The following is a 22,189-nucleotide window of genomic DNA, read 5'->3' as shown; positions in this document are numbered from 1 at the left end:
ATGTGATGGTGAATTTTAGCCTGGGTTCTACAATGGTATTAGAAATAATATTGGCTGCATAACTGATCTGATCACTTTGCCAGTTTCCATCATACTGAACTCTTTTCATCCAAGGCACAGACTGTCCTTTGGCACTGACAGTTACACTGGAGCTCTGTCTGAAGCCCACTTTCCACTAAAATTCCCTTTCCTCTGCTGTTAAGATGGGCAAGGCGTTCCTCTCTCCCAGCTCTTGGTTTCATAGACTCCTAATAATCAAGGAAGGAGGGAAGGGGGAGCTGCTGCTGACTGGTCCCCAGGTGCTTCTGAAAAGTGAGCTGTGCCAGCTTGAATTGCATCTCTTTGATGGAACCTTTTAAAATCACTGCTGCTGTCTGCACCTTTCCTGGGGAAAAAAAAAAAAAAGATTAGTCTCTTAATTCACTGGAGAACCTGGAGACCCCCTTTAGGTGGGATTAGAGCACTGTTCTCCTGATGTATTTGTGTTTGTGTTGTCCATATGACGTGGAGCTGAGTGCTATCAGCGCTGGGTCAGGGCAACAGGCACAGGTTCCCCAGCAACCTTGTCAGCAGGTCCACAGGCAGCCGTGGTCTAGTTGCAGAAAAGAGAATGGCAAGAAGGGGAAAAGGGAGGATGTTTACTACTGAGCTGCAGGTTAGATGTGAGAGCGCAGCTTCAGCTAAGGGACCTGTGTCTGGGGTGCAGAAAGGATTGATGGGAAGGTGGAATTAGACATCTCCAAGTGAGACAAGGGACCATTGTCATGAACCGTTTGCCATTTCATAGACATTTGCCTTGTCTGGGAACATCATGCATACAGCATTCCCAGGAAGACCTTTCCTACCTAACGTCACCTGGGGCAACATTAAATGATTGGGAGGAACTCTAAATGCAGAAGTACCACTTGCTGATACAGATACTAAACATGATGTCACCACATGGAGTGAGATGAGTGTGCTGTAAGATTCTGACTGGCCAGGATTTACAAAAACAGTGAAGTATTGTAGGTCTCGTATCTTCTTTTGGCCATCCAAAGACATAGTGCGTAGCCTGTGGGGATTTTTAGGGGGTATGTGGGGAGTTTTAAGTGTTCATTGAACAGCTGCCAAAAACATCACTAAAAATTTGAAGGGGAATCTCCTTTCCTCAGGCTGCCTTCATCACATCTGGTCTTACAGCAAGCACTGCATCCTTGGGCCCTCACAGGAGAGGATGTTGACTCATGTCGTGTGCCCAGCAGCATCACTACCAACGCGCAGGGCACAGCTGCAGGCTGTACTGGATACCAGAGGTGTGCATTGCAAAGAGCGATGTCTGTACGTAAGGGAAGGTTTCTGACTGCAGGCATACCGCTATTTATTTTTTTTTCTCCATGGGAATACAAGAACAAGTGATTCAAATCTAGCTCTAGAGTAGTTCATCGCCAGCAATGAACAAAAGCAGCTGTTTCACGTTAAGGCTGCTCTGGGAAGGGTTGTGTCAGCCTAAATGCAGCCAGGGAGAGGAAAACCTGATTTCTTCCACCTCCCTGTAGGCACTTACCAGCGATGCTTTTAGAATGAAGTTACTCTCACCATGCTTTGGAGTCAGTGGGGAAAACAAGGACTTTTCTAGGAGGGGTTCTTATCCTGCAAGAGCTGAGTCACTGTCTGGTGGTGCCTGTCTGTCCAGTGAGTGTAAAGAAATGTTTAATTATAGGGCTTCTAATGTACGTACTTTATAAAGGTCAGTGCCAGTCTTAAGTGGAACGAGTCTGGTGTAAGTCCCTGGGTGGGGGTTTCCTGGGAGGCCCAGGATGGAGCAGGGAATTGAGACCAGCTATTGACTTGCAAAGCTGTTGTCCAGATGTCTTTCACTCCTCCATATAAGACCAGAAGATCTGGAGGGTTAGTGAATGAAAATTTTCTTGTGGAGAGCAAAAATTCATATATCTCGTTTATGCCCCAAGAAGGCTTCAAACTATTGAAAATGGGATTTAACTTGTGCCTCTGGTCAAAGTAAGTAGCTCGGATCATTCAGGAACAGCTGAGTGGCAGCAATATCGGGTCTGACTCTGTGCAGCAGCGGTGCAAGATTGTATACCCAAGTGTTCGACATGTACCACTGGGCACCTGTCTATGAGCGTGACAGCACTTCCTTTGCTACAAAATTATCTTCAGATCACTCTGTTCTTCTTACAATCATTTATATTTGTAATTATACAAAAATGTAGACTTTTCTACTGTAAATTATTATATACATTTTGTTTTGCAGGTTGGTTACTGGAATGACATGGATAAATTAGTTTTAATTCAGCATGAACCCACACTTGGAAATGACACTTCAGCCATTGAGAATAGAACAGTAGTTGTCACTACAATTTTGGTAAGGTGTTTCTTTTTTTAATGCTTATACTGGTGTGTGACACAATCTCATTTCTAGTTATGGTCTAATTTAGTCTGCCAGTTCCTAGGTTAGTGGGAGGGTGAGAGCCGTATATCTTAATTATCTTGACTGTCATGTCTGTACAGAGGTTTTTTTGATATGCATTTAATATAATGATTCACTTGAAATGAGGTTTTTAAAATTGAGTTGCAGTAATTTTTTTCCTTTATTCAGTCTTTTCCATTTTTTACTAAAGTAAGTCTCAGAAATATAAGTGAATTTTTTTCAACCTCTAATTGATAAATCTTGACTCACAAGAAACTGGAAGAAAAACCCAAAACCTCTAAATGACAGAATTGAACAGAGGGTATAAAATGAGATGTCTGTAATGCCAGTGTCCCTTTTTGTTGATACATTATAAATTCAAAATTGACATTAGCAAGACCTAAATTCTAAGTAGTATAGTTCAGTCAGCCAATCAGAACTGGATTATCTACTTTTAATTGTGAATGAAAACATGAATTTTGTAGATGCATTTGAGCATATTTTTTAATATATTTATTCAGCATTTCAATAAAATTTCCATTTTAATAAAATCTAAATAGATTTGAGGGTTGATTTTTCCAGTGTTATTGGTGGTTTTAATGAGTGGTTGCAAAGGAGAATGCAGTTGCTTCATTCATTTATATTTTTAATACATAGTTTTTCAAAACTGTTGTTTCTTACAAATCTGTATTTTAAACAAAATATTTAACAATTTTCCCTCTGAAGTCAGACATGCCCTTTTAAGCTGATGTTTGTCAAAGCCAACTAGCAAAGGGTGACCTTTACCTGACCGCTTTTAAGATTTTACATCTCGGTTCACTGCCCTTTTCACCTGCTTCATTTAGACAAGACATTTTAACTCTTTAGAATAAGCTGTGTCTCAAATGGGAAGAAATATTGTGTATGCGTTGTTAAGCAATAATTTTTCTAATTTAATACAGACTTGAAAATAATACGAAGGAAAGTGTCAAGACATTTTCTTACTCAAAAATGCAGTTAGTTACCAGATTTCCAGCAGTGTGTATCAACACTTATACATTAAGTATGTCTTAACAAATCTCCTGTTGAAGATTATCATTCCAGGATGCAAACCAACCAAACTACTATACAGGAATTCAGAATGTAGCTCCTAACCAAATTGTGTAACTTTTTATTTTATTTTTTGCATGGGACATTTAAAATATATGTATCTTTTTCCTTAAAAAAAAAAAAAAAGACTTGGTGATGGAAAAAAAAATATACTTCAGTACAGTCCTCCTCTTTTCAGCCTCTGATGAAGAATCCTATTTTAAGAAATTGATCAAGGAAGAAAAGAGTCCCAAGATGCTGCGAACATTCCTAACTAAGGCTCAAGTATTAACCACCAGTCTAGTAGCATTGAGTTAATTTTTCCATATGGATTACTGTTCCTCTGACTGGATGACCAGGCACTGAACCACCAAGAAAAGTTCTGTGACTAATCTGAAATCTCTAGAACAGATGACGTTAACCTTCAACTTTGCCAAGCTGAGAAGAGAATGATGTGAATAACAAGCTTTCAGTCGAAATTTTCCTCTCATAACAATCCTGATATCTTTGACTGAAGCTACCATACATGAATACTGTAATTTCCATAAATAGCTCCAAGCTTAGGAGAAGCGAGTAAAAAGTAATAATGAAAAGTAATATAAAAGGTTTCTGTTTGCCAGAAAGGAAAAAAAAGGAAAACAAGAAAGCTTTTAAAATGTGTTATCTTGCCTGTCCTGTTTGCGTTGAAGCATTTTGATGTGCATAATAAATGTTATCTTCAAAAGAACTTTTCCAGTCCCTGTATTGAAAGGACTGGTGGGATCATTTTCAAAACCAAAAAGCTGAATTAATATTCCAAAGCATGCCCTATGTTTATGCAGCATGTCATTTTGGGATAAATGCAATTATTTGAAAGCAGCACTGCTTCTTTACCAAAAGTGTCCCCTTTCAATGTTTCAAAATCACAGTGCAAGAGAAATATATCAGAATTTGGTTTGAATAAGAATACATGGTGAATTCTGCCTTATCATGCCCATCTCCCATTGACTCCACTGGGAGCTGCACACATGATGCCGAAAGCAGATTAGACCCATGATTCTTAATATTGGCCTGCCAGGGCAATGTATTTAGTATCCACGAGCATATGATCATGCACACAGAAAAGATATATTTAACTAGAATAACTTTCAGAGTCCTGTTATTTTGCTCTTCTCTGTATTATAGTCATGTTGCAAATGCCAGACAGAGACCCTTTCACCTCTTCATTGCCCTCTTCACATTGAAGGGAAGTTGAACCGTTGTAGATGACAGATAAAATTTTGGTTGCATGCATATTTTCCAACATTAAACTGAAAAGCTTCTGCAACCAGTGCCGTCATGCTTTTCAGTCTTCAAAGGCAGGTGATGTGGCAGCGTAAGAAAAGTTTACAAGTTTTCAGCATGGCTTGCTTTAATTTTTGCCTGAAGCCAAATAGCACCAGTTGATTTGCCTGCTGTTTCTTCAGTTTTTGCGTCTATGCTTACTTTGCTGTGACTGTATGGCTATTGCATAGAAGGTGCATTATAGTGAATTAGCTCTGCACTCAAATAGCTTAGTACAGTGTTTTCTACTTAGCAAAATGTTACGTTCATTTGTAACATAGTGAGAGCACGTAGAATTTATTTTACAGTTTTGGTTCAGTGCATAAGCACTCAACCTGTCGCCGATGAGTCGTGGTGAAAGAGCAGCCCAGACAGAGCTGGCAGCAGGGGCAGCTGATGTGCTTTACTCTATCAGCTGCCTTGCAGCCCTGCTTTTTATAGTCTGTGGGAGAGACCTGTGTCCTGCACCTCATGTGGTGTGCAGCCTCCTGCACATCTGGCCTTCTGGAAAGGACAGATTTTCTACCTGTGTGCAGGAGCATTCCCTCCAGGGGGGGCTTGGGACCTCCAAGTGCACAGCAGGCTCATTGTATGACTGGAGAAGGGATGCCATGTGCAGCCCCCCTCTAACACTAAGGTAAAGTGAGTGACTTACCCAGCTAGGAAGAATGATCATCTCTAACTTACCAAGTTGAGAAATATGGTGACAAGTTGTTGAGGTAGAATATAGGGGAGTAGGCTGGGAAGACTACCCCAAACTCTCTAATCCATCCTATGATACAGCCAACTCCGTACCTACTCTGAGATTGCAAAACTCAAAAATCACAAAAATCCTTTAGAACCGAATCTCGATGTACATGAGCTACATCTGCGTTATGGCTTCCAGCTCAATATTTTAATGAGATAGTCCTGGTGTTGGCAGATTAACCTTCAAGGGCAGGATCCAGTTCATGACTCAGTCACCTAAATGTAGATGACTTTACAAAGGATAGTGATTCAGTTGCCCACTTATAAGCACTCAGTGACATTTAAGATGCTCTAGGATATACTGCCTACCCCCCATTTCTTACACTGGCATGATGACACTTGCCTGTCTCACATCATATATGACCACTCCATCTGGATGTCTCAGCTAGTGTATGTTGCTTCAGGCATGTGGGATAAATTGTGCCCCAAGTATGTAAGTTTTCATCAAAGTCCATAAAGATTTAGAAATTGATTCAACATCAGTTGAGCATATCAGACCTATCCATAAAGGGGCTGCACAAAGGACCCACGGCAGGGCAGTTGGAGGTCAAGCAGGTTACCTCAGGGCATCTCAGATGACAGATGGCCTTCATTAGGTGACTGAGAACCACCCTCATTGTTTTGACTGATAAACTCTTGATGGAGTCTTACCTCAAAAATTCCAACTATGACCTTCTTTCTTATAATAGAAAAATATTTTTTCATTGGAAATTTTATTAATTAAATTCTTTAGTGGACTGGAGAAAAAAATTGAAGTTTGTTGCATGACAATAATAAAGACTTCAAACCGAATCCTGGACACTTTATTCAGAAAAAAAAAAAAAAAAACAAACCAAAACAAAAAAACCCCAAACCAAAAAAACCTCACAGAACCCAAAAAACCTTCCATTGACATCTACAGAAGTTTCTTTCAGAATAAAGTGTGATAATGTGTGCCACTCCTGTTCTAACAATGAGACATTTCCTTGCACAAATATTTGTCATTTTTACAAATCATTTTTACAATGTTTAGAGATTTTGAAATGAACTCTAGAATAGGAAAGCCAAACATAGATCTGTTTGGTATTTGAGTTAGTTACTTTCTCCAGCTTCCCTATAGTATGAATTATCAGTTGTGAGCATTTTACTGTACACATGGATTTGTGGCAATGTGGTGGAATGATTTGTTTACATCTATAAAGGTAATTGTTGCAGACATCAACTTGTATTTACAAATGTTAAGTATTGTTATAAAATTGTGAATTATATAAGTAAAGCTTGCACCATTTCAAATATCTGTTCTGTGCTAGTCATTGATCATTTCAATGTGGCCTTTTCCTTGATTCACTGCCCCATAGAATACTATTAAGCAGCTGAAATCTTGTAAATATTGCAGTGTTAAACCTCATTTATCAGTAAGTCAAACCTGTCTTTTACATCAGTAGGTTAAGAGTTTATAGTTCAAAAATGTAGTAAATACAAAGATGGTGGGGAGAAGTAATATTTTTATTAGACAAGATGCTATAACTGGAAACGATGAAAAAGTACGCCTACTGTTTTCAGCTATTTCAGCTGATCTAATAGAAGATACTGCCTCTTCATAGGTATCTTGCATCTCTCATATCTTTAGACTAGCATGGTTCCACTAACATTACTACTAATTCAGAAAATGCTAATAGATTATACAGAAAAAAATCATCTTTTTCAGTGCCACAGATAGAAAAGAGCATCAAGATATGGCTGAGTACATGCTGTTGATCAATTCAGATATTTCATGACTTTGCCGTGTGACCTTGCAAGTTCTTCTGTGTAAGTTGCTTGTTAGCAAACCAGTAAAACTTGCCTTTCAGTGCCCTGATGTTATTATAATAACATCTGCACACCTCATTAGTTTGAAACACCCCCAAAGTCTGAAATGGACAGAATTTAAAACTAGTGCTACTATTTGATTTTTTTGGCAAACAAGCTTTATCAGAAAGCCACATTCAGTCTCACCCACATCCCCCCATCAAATTCTAACTTGAAAATACATCTCTCGTCATTTGGCAGGAAAAGTAGGCACAACGATTAAAGAAACTGTTATTTATTCCCTGTAAAATAGGTAGGAGGGAAAAGACAACATAGTAAGCAAAAGGTAGTAGATGTTCCCATTATTTTTAATTGATTTGTTTCACAATGGCAGACCTCACTCAATTGCTGCTTCTTTTAAAGCAGCACAGCAAGGGGTACTACCTTACTCTATAAAAGAATTGCATTATAAGAGATGTTCCTTGCTGTATTTTGCTCTAAATCAGTAAGATCAGAGTGTGTAGAAAGAGAAGAGAGCCAATGTGGTTCCTCCAAGTCTCCCAACAGATCCCTGCTAGAACCCAGGTCTTCTGAGTCCTCACTTGGTGGTCCCTCCACTGGATGGGACTGCCGCTGCTTGCACCTACTAAGGATGGTGTTGGACCCTACTGCTTCCCTTCCCAGTGTTCCCTCGCAGAACTCATGGGGAGGAAGGCTGAAGTTTATTTAGTCTTTAACAGAAAAAAATAAGGCATCTGTCACTTTGCTTTGCTGTGCAGAGACAGTGGAAATGATTTTTTGTAGCAGCCCAGGCAGAAGCACAGTGTCTGGGTTTTGGGAGAAGGAGCAGGCTGACCTGGCCTCCTCTGTGCCTGTCTGGCTTGTGTCCTTCTCCAGAATTAGTATTTCCTGGTGTGACTTTAATTGTATGCTTTTGGCTTTGGATTTATAAGAAAGGCTGAATCAGAAGAACTAGCAGTCACTAACTCTGGTCTTTGAAAAACAAAATTGCTTTTGAGACGCAGCAAGCAAATGTAGCTGAAGCTTGTAAGGAGAGACCACAAATGCAGGATAATGGATAAGACTTGGTTGTATTTCTAGCTAGCAGTTGGCTAAATCACAGTCAGGAGACATAGTCTTCTTTGCCTTGGTTTAGTTTCAACCATTTTTGTGAAATAACATACGTAGAAAGACCCAGTTTTGGCTTTTCCTCTCATGGGAACAAAAAAAGCCTGCATGAGGGAGGAACATTTGATTCATGTGCCCAAAATACTTCCTGAAATCAAGATCTACTTCAAAGAGAGGGCAGGACACCTTCTCCCTGCTCTTCTCCTTGCTCCCTCTGGAAGACGGGTGGTTGAGATAAAGCTGATTTAACTGGAGATGGGAATACCAAAAATGGTGCAGGCTGCTGGTAATACTCAGCAGTTTTCCTTGGAAGATACAAATTCTGTATAGGCAGAGGCATTGCACTGCATCACTGCGGTGACTACAGTGCGTAGTTAATGCTGTAGCTCAGTGGTCTTCTCAGTGCCCAGGCCACGTGCATCAGGATGATAACAGCTTGTTTTGTGATTGCTCCAGTTTTAGAAGTCCTTGGCGATCCTTAGCCATGCAGTGGTCATAACTGTGCTCAAGAAATGCAACAACCTGCTGTTGTCACCCTCAGATTTCTCTGGGCATTTATATTTATATATAAGTCAAGGAATGAGGTAGTCAGACAGAGTTTGACTCTGTAAGTGATCATTGTGGACACTGTCTCTGCTGTGTGGTTCCTTAGCTGGTGTAATGGCCATAATGCATCAGTGGCCTCCAACACTGAATTACTGCTGAAGGATTGTGGCCCATAGAGGCATGTCCATAGCAGAGAATAATGTAAGAAGGAGATGATGGGAGGAGACATGTTCTGGGAATACATCTGAGAGTGAAACTGCAATGCTTAGGAACCTGACTCTCTCTGTAAGGAAACACTAGCACTTCCCGATTCTCAAGCTGTGTTGAATATCATGTGGGACCTTTCTCTTACTGAACTTTATCCACGCACATTACACAAAGCTCTGTTCTGCCATCCTTATATGGAGGTAGGTCCTGGGCTGAGTTACCACAGGGAGTAAACTTACATAGGTAAAGGGAATAGTGCCTCCCACATATAATCTCTCCCTTTTCTATTTCTCTGCCTTTTCACCTTATAATAGTAAATTAGAGATGCTGTTTAGGCTTGCCTATCAAGTTCTTCTCTTGGGTGGATTCACACCCTGCTAATAGGAGCTACGTATTGGTATCCAAAAGGAAAAATTTACCTGACACACTGAAAAATTTTGGAATTGGTTTATTCAGTCCCCCTATTGCTCATGTAATACCACGTATCCTCCAGTGTTAAACACCTAATAGAGGTTACAAAAGTGCTGTTGATCACAGGTAATATTGATGTAGTTTCGATGAAGCAGACATTCTCAAACTGCACATCTACCTTTATTTTTATTTTTGTACTAATTATTTATGTAGGAAAGATGTGAATAGGGCAGAGTACTACTAAGGCTGGTGTCAAGAAAACAACATTCACCATAAGTTGCCAGTATTTTGTGATGTAAATTCAAACACAGGGTGACATTAGTGACAAGTATTTTATGTGGAACTAGCTATGAATATGAATTATGTGAAGTAATTTAAAATACCACCAGAAAGTATAATTTTACATAATGATTGCTGAAGTCTGAATCCACACAGAGCAAAAAAGAATGTGACCTTGTTTTCCCAATGTGACCTTGATTTCCCAATCACATAATGTTCACTGTTGTGGTAGTGTGGTGTACACAGGAAATGTAAGATCCACAGGTTTACTTGTTTCCAATGGCACTCACCAACCAAAAATATTTTGATACTTCTTTTTCATGCAGCATGTAACGTCATTGTCAGCTTAATACCATTCTTGTCCCTGCATATTGCTTAGATTAATCCTAAAAGTCCTTGCAGAATCTGCACCGGTTATTCGAAGGGGAAGATATGTTTTTCCTCGGGAATGTATCTCTGTGTTCTTACTAAAATGTATGTAACCTCTTAGTAACTACGCATTCTAAACGCCAAGAGAGCAAATAATTCAGGCCATGCATCTGAAATTACATAGACAGTAACCACATGGATATGCTTACTTAGTGAAGTCAAAAGCGTAAATCATATCTTGCATTATCCCACAGTCATTTGCATTGTATAGATTCAACCTCTATTCACGCTTTAAATTTAGCATATACTGCACTAAGGTCTTTCATTTAAAATGAAGTAAAATTTGTATGCGTTCTTGGATAGCTTTTGTGTTTATAATTTTTAAGGTTGATTAATCTTGTGAAATGTATAAGCCAAATTACAATGTAAATAGTATACCTTTCCAGAAGGATTTCTGTTCATACATTTCAATTTAAATGCGCTAATACTATCCATAAACTTTTGATAAAAGGTGTGTTCTTCAGTCAGTAGATGACATGTTACTTTTCAGAGTATTTTCTGTATACTTCTCCTTTACAGTTCTGCTTCTTTCATTATAGGAAGCCCCATATGTTATGTTCAAGAAAAACCATGATACGTTTGAAGGGAATGACAAGTTTGAAGGATACTGTGTAGATCTGGCGTCAGAAATTGCAAAACATATTGGTATCAAGTACAAAATTGCCATTGTTCCTGATGGAAAATATGGAGCAAGGGATCCAGAGACAAAAATCTGGAATGGGATGGTGGGAGAACTTGTTTATGGGGTAAGCATACTAATTTTTGAAGCAGGATTTAATTTATCATAGTCATAAAATAGGAAGTATATGTGCATTTTATTTAACCTTGGGGTCACAGAAAAGAAACAGAATTCTGTTTCAGATCTCTGTGTTTTCATCTGTTTTCAAGAGAAAATCAAATAGTTTCATGCAAATTCTACTACTTATTCAACTAGTACCTTGTAACATTAGAACATCTGTAGTTTGCACATCCCTTAAAAATTCATTAATGTTAGAACTAATGTTAGAGACCATCTATTCCTGATACATTGTAAAACTTAGTTGAGAAGAGTATCACTCATTTATTCATTTTCATGGAATGGTGGACAGATCTTTTAAAAAAGATAGGGCTGTCTTGAGAAATGGAGAATCAACCATCATATATTAAACATATATAACAAACCACTACAGACAAATACACAATTAGGTGATTCAGAAATAAGACAGACTTGTAAGATGAACATCAGTAATAAAATTTAAGAGCAAACCTGGTAAGTTCAGCAACTAAGAGCATTATGTTATACAATGATCTGGAGAATGATGCTTCAGAATAGCATAACAACAATTCTATTGACACATAAAGTTGTAATATTTAATGAAAATAGTTCCAGCAAACCCAAAAAAGTATTTGCAGTGTCTGGTGTTACCAAAAGTAGCAAAACTCAGAGCTGTGCTTGCTGACAACTGCAGGTGCTAGTATCTGCACTGAGAACAGATCAGAATTCTTAGAGAAACTTCATTTCAGTGAGGGAATAAAAAAAAAAATTCTAAAACTATTCAGATGAGAACATTTCCACCAGTGAAATCATAACATGCCTTAACCTCCCTATAAAAAAACTACTGCATACTGGTTGGTCCATCCACAGTTGCAGTTTTCACAATTTCAGTGACAGTTACGGCCACGCGTGGCAAAAGCCTGGTGGCTTTTCTAGCAGATCCATTTCTGTTCCCTTCTGTCAGCTAAGTATGGCTGATAAATTTTGTCAAAGTCTCCTCCGTTAGCATCAGTTCAAAGGATTCCTCAGCATGAAATGGACTGCGTGCTGTAGGAGTGTGCGAAAAGGTGCCCTGGAGTCTGGTTGATTTCCCCTCCCACGTGGGAATGGGGAGGTTATACCAGCCTGACAAAACCCTGTGTGTTCTTAGAAGTTCTTGGAGGAACCGACCTCACTTGTGTCTTTAAAGAGTGGAAAAGCTCAATGATCACCAAGCACATATATCCAGTTTAGTGGCTTGGAAGCAGCTCAAGTCTCAGGATTTTAAAAGTCAAGGTTATTTCAGACTTACTTTATCAAAATGGTGGCAATCCTTGTCTGGCTTTTAATTGCAACAGCCATCACATGGATATCAATGGCTAGGTACTATTTTATACCGATAGGTTTTTTAAAACATCTGAGAAATTTTACATATTGTAAGAAAATTCCTTTACCTAGATACAGTTTTAATAACAGAGTTTCAGTGGCCTATCATCTAGTTGAAAATTATAGAGGAAACTTGAAATTAGACTTTAGTTTTCATTTTGGGTTTGCTGGGTTTTTTTCTTTTTGTTTATCTTGAAAAATTTACCTCATCAAACCCAAACTACCCTAGTGCTAGACTGAAATACAAATTGCCATTAGGAAGCTCACACAGAGGTTTGTGCCAGTACAGGAATGTGACCTGCGACTGTTAACATAGCTGAAAGCCACAAAACTCACAGGCATAAGGAACCTGTTGCAAATCACCTGCATGAAGAAGATGTCCCAGAATGGGACGTGGTCAACACTTCACTTTTTTGTAATGGGAAAGAATGAGGTCAAGGCTTTTTCAAGGTTTGATGGCCAAGTTTAAAAGCTCCTGCATAACTATCCATTTAGGAAGGCTGCAGTCTGATTGTGATTCTGGAATTGAGCTCTGGGAATAAGCCACAGCACGACTCTTGGAGCAGCTTTTTTCTTGAAAGAACTAACAGAAGGCTGCTGTTGCCCAGTATATTTGCTGGACTGTCCGAATGGTCCCTTAGGCTCTACCTATTCCAGTATATCAGTGGCACCAGGGAATGTCCCTGGGCATTGGCACTTGCCTAACTCTTAAGTTGCAGCAATAGTCCCTGCTATATTTTTGGCCCATAATTATTCTCCAAAACAATTTCAGAGCCCATATGGGCACTAGCATGGGGGAGAGACCATTCCCTATAAGCAGCTTGAATGTAGCCATCCTGGTTTAGAAGTTAAATAACTTTCATGGTAATGACACAGACTGTCCTGTGCCATTTGGCCTTAAGGCCAAGAGCTACTGCAAGCATGTTTAATGTACTTTACAGGTGTAGCTTTAAAGGAAATCGCTCTTCCTGTTAACTTATAAAAGTTTGGTGCTTAAGATTTCCACAGGAAATCCATGAAGAGCGTCCTTCCTGCAGCTTCCTTGAGTCCTTGCCAGATGATTTACAGAACATCAGGTTCCCTGGCCTATTCCATATAGAGAAAACAGAAAAATCAGTCAGCCAGAGACTTTCCTGCAAAGCTGTGCTATAAGAGGATGTTCATCTTCTCTGGTAGATCCCCAAATCATAAACACAAGTACTCTGAGTAGTTGGCTCTACTTCAAGCAGAGCCCTTTGTATGCAGCCAGGATTGGGACAGAGTTTGCAACTGAATTAGCAAGTTAACGAGAGTCTATTTGGGAAACATTTTACAGCTTCTAATTCCCAACCACATTAACGGATTAACAGACAGTTTTGTGCTGGCCAGTGAGATTGATCCTTTACTGTGCCACAAGAAAGGCTCCCCTCCTCTCCTGCTCTTTAACACCATACCCCAATGCCACTTAGCCCCATCCGTGTTCCTGAGAGTGGACACGTGCCGATTTTATCCCATGTTCCCTTGAGACCCATATGCACCGTTGGTTGTTCTGGTAGCTGGACACCTTCAGATACTGCACAGAGTAGCTCAGTTGTCACCTAAACTCTGTAGCTGATTTTTCCACCATGTCCCAGGGGAAACAGTGTATAAAGTCCTGTGGTGTACAGTTGTGCTATGACTGTAGAGAAGGTTGGGAAGCGTGGTGGTGTGTGTTTATTTTCCTGTTTTGTTTTTAACGTTCTATTAAAACCTACTAGGAAATCTTGGTTCTTTGTCCCTGATCTATCTGAATGCCTGCTGCGGTAGTCCATGTGAGGCTCTATAGCCCTCACAGAAGAAATGCTGGCTGGGGATGAAATGCCATTAAGCATGTGTAACAGGTGTTTCCAAATGCACTAGCAGTCAGATCCAATTAAATATTCATTCTCCTGACACAGAATGGTATTCTTTGACTGCTTAACACAAAAGATCACAACTTATTTCTGTTTAAAATCTGAGAAGCTACAAGCTTCTGAAGTTGAAATCACTTCCTGCCTGATTTTTCTCAGATAGGTTTACCACCTTCATACAACTTGTAGCAAAGATAGATTTTATTCACAAGGTTATAATAATATATTCTGGAAAAGTAAAAGTCTCTTACTATCAGACTTAATCTTGCCCCATTGTCTAATATTGAAAGGCCCTAGAATCCATCTGTACTTGGTAGTGATGCAGCCTTGATTGAAATGCTGTTACAGATGCAGTTGCTTTGAGTGTGAAGTATCATTATCCTTTGTCAAAACAGATTTCACTGGCAACAAAATCATGAATTGTTCGCACCATTGTTATACTGTTAATCGTTTAAATCCATAATTATATGGTGTACATGAACTGGGCAAAGCACAAATGCTGATGATTATAATGCACAGCTATTGTCATTATTTAGCTTTCAACAATGAAGAGTTTATGTAGGCCTTAATGTGGCACATATTACAAAAATACTAAATAATGTGATCAGATTGGGGAGGCTGCACTTTTTCCAATTATTTGGCATCTAATTGTGACCTAGCTGTGCACTGTCCCTTTACAGTCATTGGCATGAAACAGGTTTATCTGCCTTATGAATAAACTGACATTAGATCACTATCGCAATGGAATGGGATAAGTTCCTGTTTCTCCTCTTTAACTCCTTAGTGTAGGCAGCTAGTTCTGATGTAGTTCTAGTTCTGCGTGTACTCTGTAAGCATTTAAATTTGCTAAGATGACTCTTACCCAGTGTTTCACATACAGTATGCAGTGTGCTAATTAGGTCTTTAAATTCTCCACAGTTGGCACTAAAATGGTGCTGTCACTTTTCCACCTCACATCGTAAAAACTAACAACCCTCAAGGATCCTTGTTTTAATCCCAGTGGCAATCTGAAGACACAAAAAATGAAGTGTTAGACAACACTTTTGAGGATCAATGACCAGGTCTATAATTTACACTGTGTTAATGAAGATACCACTATGTGACAAATACAGAGAAGATTAGCAATAATAGATCACAGTTTCCCCCAGTCTTTCAGTTAATTGGTTTGAAGGACTTGACATTAGGCGATCACAGTAGCTGAAATTTAGGAATTTAAAAGATATTGATTCTCAGGAAGGAAACCATCCTTCTAGAAAAAAGGAATTTATGAGTGAGATGAAATACAAAAATAAGCAGCAATGCCAGTAGGCCAAACCATCCTACAATCCTTAGACTACAGAAACCAAATTTTCTTTACAATTTTCAGGATATTTAAAAATATATTTTAGACATGTTATTTTTCTTCCTATAGTACCTACCTTCATAAAATATCTTATTTCAGTCATACTTATGTAATCACAAGACTTCAAGAAGCCAAATTTTTTAAAATGCCTTGTATTACAAAATTTACATTAAAATTCAGAGAATTAGCAATATGATCATAATGTTTACCCAAGACATTAGCACCAGAGATAATGTCTGATATGCTTGCAAAATTATGATTTTAATTCTGTTGCTTAAACTATAATATCTTTACATAAAATTACGATGGTAAATGTTTGCATCACAACTATTTCAGAATGACAGATATAATCTGATGATTAATATATAGAAATTTAATACAAATTTGCATTTTTGGGCCACTGCACTGGAATGAGTCAGTTCTTTTGAATTATTCAAAATTATAGAGCTACTAAAATAGGTTTAAAATTTAACCACATTAAATGAGTGTTAAATTCCATAAAAAATATATATAGTGTATAAAATAACAAAAGCATATTATTTTAAATGCATATATCTGTTTCAAAGTTAGGAGATGAGGAAAAAGGCCTACATTTCAATTTCTTTTTTTTGTTATCACACGAGCTATTTACGTAACACTTGGATTAAACTATATAAGCACATCCTTAATTTTCAGCATGTTTTAATCTCATTGAAATTGATGGGATTTAAATATATCCTTGTATATTTTACTGAGCATGAATGTCCTTAAGAACATCCTGAAAAGCAAACATGCTTAAATGCTTTGGTAAACTACAGGCAATGTGCTATATCTGAAGATGCTACCCCATGAGACGAATTTGGGCCAACTAAGTATTTAGAAGATAAAACTACAACAGTTCTATTATGGAGATTTATGAAAAGCTCTCAGCTGTGCCTGTGAAGATGGCTGGGCCTGGAGTGGGGTAAATACAGGCAGATTATCTCATATATTGAGGCCTGAAGCAGAATAATGCCACTGCAGAAGACAGGTTGAGAGTCTACCTTATTTGCAGCCAATGCCAGGTGTTCTCAAAATATGCTCCGTTACCCTCCTTAGCCTGTAAGCTGTACAGAAGTCCATGCTGGTCACACAGTATGGGCTATGCTCTGTGAATCCACCTAGATAGAGCACTATGATGATGAACAGGAGAAAGGTTTCAGCAGCTTCTGCATCAGTTCCCCTCCCACCAGTGCATCTTTTGTCCCAGTTCCTCTTACCATTGCCACCTTAAGTCTTGCTGTAATGACAGCTTTGGTGGGCAAGGCAAGGCAAGGCAAACAAGGCAAGGCAAGGCAAGGCAAGGCAAACAAGGCAAGGCAAGGAGCAAACCTTAATGTAATGTTGAGTGCCTAATGACAGAAATGACCCATTAGCACAGCTGCAATACCTTGTAGTTCTTGGAGACATTATCGTTAGCAGCCATAATCACCATCATCATCATCAATAACGATTCATTCAAGACTCACATCTTCAGTCTAAAAACAGATTAGAAAAACATATTAAAAATTATTCCTGTCTCTAATGGGAATGGACTCAGCATGCTTTTATCCTTTTATTGTGTGATTTTGCACAGCTGTTTTCTGTAAACTTGCCTTTTTGCACTGTTCAAAATCTGATTCATTCCTGTTGAACTATCTTTCTCCCAAGACAACTGCGTGCAGTTTTGTGGCATCACAGCATTAGTTAATCACCTTTGCTGCTTCATGCTATTTCGAACCTCCTTGAGTCTATGAGATGACTTCCCTCAGAGAATGATTGTATCTTATGAAAATATGATAATAAATGACTGTTTCTGTGATCTTATAAAAAAATCTCTATACATTCAGTGACAACAGAGTCATTCTCATTTTTCATTCTTTCTTGAATTCCCTTACTTTAAATTGATACCTAAAATGATCTACCTACACTGCTACCCACCCCTATAAGATTTAAGAGTCTTCTTCTTAGCAGGAAAATTAAGTATTTCTATAATTCTGTAAAACCAAAAAACAGCAATATGTATGTTTTACTAAAAGCATATTGAATAAATACAGACTGTGATAGAAAGGAACAGCAAAATGGTGTATAGAACATGTAAACCACAGCGTCCTGATGTTAATGACATACCTTTGGAATTAGCTGCTTAGCTGAGTGTTTAAGCCAACTTCAATTAATCTATACATCTATATTTCTTTTTTCTTTATAGAAAGCAGAGATTGCTGTTGCGCCTCTGACCATCACTTTGGTACGAGAAGAGGTCATTGATTTTTCTAAGCCTTTTATGAGTTTGGGGATATCCATTATGATCAAAAAGCCCCAGAAATCTAAACCAGGAGTGTTTTCCTTCTTGGACCCTTTGGCGTATGAGATCTGGATGTGCATAGTCTTTGCCTACATTGGTGTCAGTGTGGTCCTGTTCCTAGTTAGCAGGTTTAGCCCATATGAGTGGCACACAGAAGAACCAGAGGATGGGAAAGAAGGACCCAGTGACCAGCCTCCCAATGAGTTTGGCATATTCAACAGCCTCTGGTTTTCCCTGGGTGCCTTTATGCAACAAGGATGTGATATTTCCCCAAGGTTTGTGTCAAATCTTTTTACATTTGCATTTTATCTTCAACACTGAAGCATAAAATCTTCCTTCGTTTATTTTCCTGGCAGTGTTTTGAAGTTCATTCTTTAGGAAGCCTTTTCATTATTTTTTTTTCTTTTTTAATAGCTATGATAAGGGCAACAGAGAATCTGCTTTGAATTTCAGTCATTACTATTATTTTACGTGTGTCAATGTGCATAAGCCACGAACAGTCTAAGAAGCAGCAGGTATACACAGGGGCAATTCCACCGAGTTGACTTCAGAGGAAATGTATTGTTGCTAAATTTGTTCCATTGTATTAGAATTATGAAATGCACACTATTGCGCTGAATATTTGCCTTGCATGAATGAATGTCCCATTGCTGTTCCCTGTCAAGTTCTACAGTGCTGCTTCCGGAATATCGCTGTCTATGAGAGAGAGAATGAGCATCTGTTTCTGAGAAGCCACGCTGTATGGCTAAGCTATGCCTTACTGAGTGGGTGCCTCAGGTGTAATATATGATCCCAGTCCTGAATTTCTCAACCTTTTAAGATGTTCTGGAACTTTAGTGTGCAGTAACTACAACTTCTTAATTAAACATTATGACTCAATCATTCAAACTTGAATGCTTCATTTTAGCCATTAACAGTAAGATTTTGAGAGTGTTCGTTATTGGCCTAACTCTGCCATTATTGAAAGTAGCAATAAAACTGCTAGTGATTAAGACTGTACATTAATCCTCAACAGCCTGCTCATCAAATTGCAGGTATAAAAATGGAAAATATAAGTTTTTACTTAACACAAATATCTCTGTTACCACAAAATGCTTGCTTCTTAAATAAGAAAAATGTGAAAGTTCAAATTATTACAGTAACTTGTATAATGTTTGATAAGTTTGGATGACAGGAACATTTTAATCCTAGAGCCAACATAATCCATGTGCAAAGCCTTTTGTGTCTTTTTTTTTAAAGAGGAAACAGAGAAAGCTACTGATTTGCAACTACCATGCTTTACTTTTGTCTCTGAAAAGAGATTACCTTTCCAGTATTTTTGACAAAATTTTTGCTATGTTAGGCATTTCCTGAAATAATAAGAACACTGGGATTACTGTTCAAGAGAATTCAAACTTCTGTATGTGCATGATACGTATTAATACAGTAGGTACAGTACAGTAATGTACCATAGGCATTAAGATTCAAGAGAAAAAGCATTTATTAGTATTTAAAATGCAAATGATCTCCCTCCCATTGACTGTTACATGTTCAGCAATATTGGTGCCTTCTCTCTTTATCTCTTCGTGGCTTAAGAGACAGGAAAATGTGCATTATCTTATTCATGTTTAGATCCCTCTCAGGTCGCATTGTTGGAGGTGTCTGGTGGTTCTTCACGCTCATCATTATTTCATCCTACACTGCTAACCTCGCTGCTTTCTTGACTGTTGAGCGAATGGTCTCACCCATAGAAAGTGCAGAAGACCTTGCCAAACAAACCGAAATTGCTTATGGGACACTGGACTCAGGGTCAACCAAAGAGTTCTTCAGAGTAAGTTGGCATGTCTGTTAGAGCTGCTCTCCCTACTGACTGCTCTTGTAAGATGCTTGAAAGGGCGAAATAACGTTACTTTGCAATTATATGTGATATAGTTTGTAACTCCTGCAATACTTTAGGTACATTTTTACTCCCACAACACCATTTGTTGGAGTTTTCAGTTACTTTAATTTGTGGAAAGCTTATTGATCCTGTCACACTGGGCAAAAGAGGTACCCCGAGGGATACTGAAGCCGGTGATAATTAAAGCACCATTGCACTATTGATTTGTCTGAAGCTCCAGTACTGAAATGATGTGCAGCATTGAAAGCCTATGATGATAACATGGAGTCTTGCAGGTTTTGTTTCTACTTATGGATTTGGCTGCGTACATTTTGCTTTAGGGTCTTGGGTGGTGGGCAGGAAATGCATTTTTTAATTTGCTGGCTTTCAGATGGATAATAAAGAGAAAATGTGTCTCGGGGGTATGTGGTTGGAGCATTAGGAAATAGCCTAAATAGCCATTCATATGTCTGTGCTGTCCGTATTGATTACTTCATTTTCATTTGCTTTCCTGTGTTAGTGTGGTTGATATGTAGTCCTCATCATTTGCCAGCTGGAAAACGGGGAGCCTGGACATCACAAGGAGTACATAATAAACGGTCCTTCCTGCTTTATTTCATGTCTCTAGCAGATGAAAGTTAAGCCTAGCTGTCTGAACGTGTGAGTTTTAGTGCGTGAACATGGCTCCGAATAAATGGTGTAAGCCAGTAATCCTTCCTTGGAAATTCTGCAGTTTAGGAGCATTATTTATCTGAAAGGTGCATTTTAAGGTATTTTTAGAAGAAAGGAAGACAGAGTGATAATTTCTTCTTATTGTCTAATTGAAAGGGGACTGTTCTGTGTTAAGTACTCCCACGCACCTTGACTGTTTTCAGTTTGGCCAAACTGAACTCAGTAAATCATTAAAAAAATTACGGATGGAATTTGTGAACTATAGGCAGTATCAATTCAAGGGCAGCTGCTGAGTGTTCCCTAAAAGATCTGTAGTGAAATAACCTTTTTATTGCAAGAGATATCCCCACAGAAGAACTTGCAAATATTTTGTATTAGCTGTAAAAATGTGATGCCTTATAAGATATAAATGGCACTCAACCAACACACAGTGGTTGAGCCTTCACATAATAAAGCTGTCCAAGGAGTTTAGTCTAAGCTAGTTTTCTAGATTTCTTCTGTAGACACTGGAGAAAGAAAAACACCCCTGTGCATCCTGTACGGGACAAGTGTGTTATGTTGAAATAAACCATCCTCTAAAGTGTCTTCCTCTTTGCATCAACTCTAGAGGGATCCATCTGAAATGGCTAGGGTTCTTGGTATCTCATTTTTTAATGGATACAGTTCAGTGACAGGTTTCTAATTACATCTATCTTCTTCTATAGCCAAGGTGTTGGCATATACCTGAATATGACGCTACAGATGCTTTCTGGGAGCCTTATTTTTCACCTCAAGTGGTAGAAACTGAGCTTGTGATCTCTAGAAGCCCTGATTTCACGTCAGATATCTACAAAAATGGTGACATTAAGATATAGGAGGCTTGTCTGAGAATTGAAATATTTTGATCCTGAGATGGCCAGATTTCCTATTTTCTTGAAAAGAGTATAATTCCTCAGTACTCATTATTTGTATTCATCTATGTTTAACCCGTAGATTCTTCTTTAGCTCAATTTGTGGAAAGTTAGGTATTTAATTCTGAGAATTCCAGTTTCAGTTCATCACAGGCTGAGGTGGTAACCACAATATATGTGAACAAATAATTCTTTCAACTAGAATGAAGCTGTAATGATAGTTAAAAGCATAATGCTGAGGATCAGGCAGATTTATTTATTTATTTATTTTGGATTTATTAACTTGTTGCATTTTCAAGGGTATCTAGTGCTTGCAATATTTTTAGGTGATGATGGAAAAATCAATTCCCAAGGAAATAGTAAAGAATGAAGGAATGGTGGTGTTTTCTAAAGCATTTCAAAACACTTGTACAAGCCATTGTTTCGAAGTAATGAGGTCAGGTCTTTTGACATAAAGACAGTCTTGGTCACAAAAATTTCATGATTCTTTTAAATCATCCTGTAAACACAGATACTTTTTTTGTTTGAATCAATATTTCATGCGAGATCTGTCCTTAAAGAGAAGATTCTTTGTCTGTCTATAATGGCTGCCATTCTTTCACTTTAATCTTAAAGGATTAAGAGAAAAAAGAAGGAAAACCAATGTTTTCTTTATGTTTTTTTCTTTATTTCAAAATACAAAGGGAAGCAATAGAAGTAACTACAAATACTAAATATAGTTGCATATGCAAAATTTGAAGCTTTATCAAGATTTAGACTGTTGATCACTTTTTTTTTTAAATGGTGCAATTGAGGGCCCATTATCAAATGATTTCTAATCTCTGCAACAGTATAGTGATTGTTA

At 38.3% G+C, this 22,189-nt stretch overlaps 1 protein-coding gene across 6 annotated transcripts in view; it reads left to right on the top strand.

Annotated features, from left to right (window-relative positions):
* GRIA4 (glutamate ionotropic receptor AMPA type subunit 4) overlaps nt 1-22,189 on the top strand; it is a 233,476-nt gene that overhangs the window by 166,093 nt on the left and 45,194 nt on the right. For 5 of the 6 annotated variants that reach the window (XM_075742298.1, XM_075742295.1, XM_075742294.1 and 2 more), the window contains exons 9-12: nt 2,255-2,365; nt 10,834-11,040; nt 17,830-18,200; nt 19,537-19,735. In XM_075742298.1, coding sequence (XP_075598413.1) covers nt 2,255-2,365; nt 10,834-11,040; nt 17,830-18,200; nt 19,537-19,735 — 888 coding nt within the window. Of the gene's footprint in view, nt 1-2,254; nt 2,366-3,677; nt 4,206-10,833; nt 11,041-17,829; nt 18,201-19,536; nt 19,736-22,189 lie in introns of those variants that run through there. The other variant, XM_075742299.1, reaches the window with a different exon arrangement.

The sequence above is a fragment of the Balearica regulorum genome, chromosome 1 (genome assembly GCF_011004875.1).
Source record: "Balearica regulorum gibbericeps isolate bBalReg1 chromosome 1, bBalReg1.pri, whole genome shotgun sequence".
In the NCBI taxonomy this organism is placed as follows: Eukaryota; Metazoa; Chordata; class Aves; order Gruiformes; family Gruidae; genus Balearica; species Balearica regulorum.
This window is presented reverse-complemented; position numbering and strand designations above follow the sequence as displayed.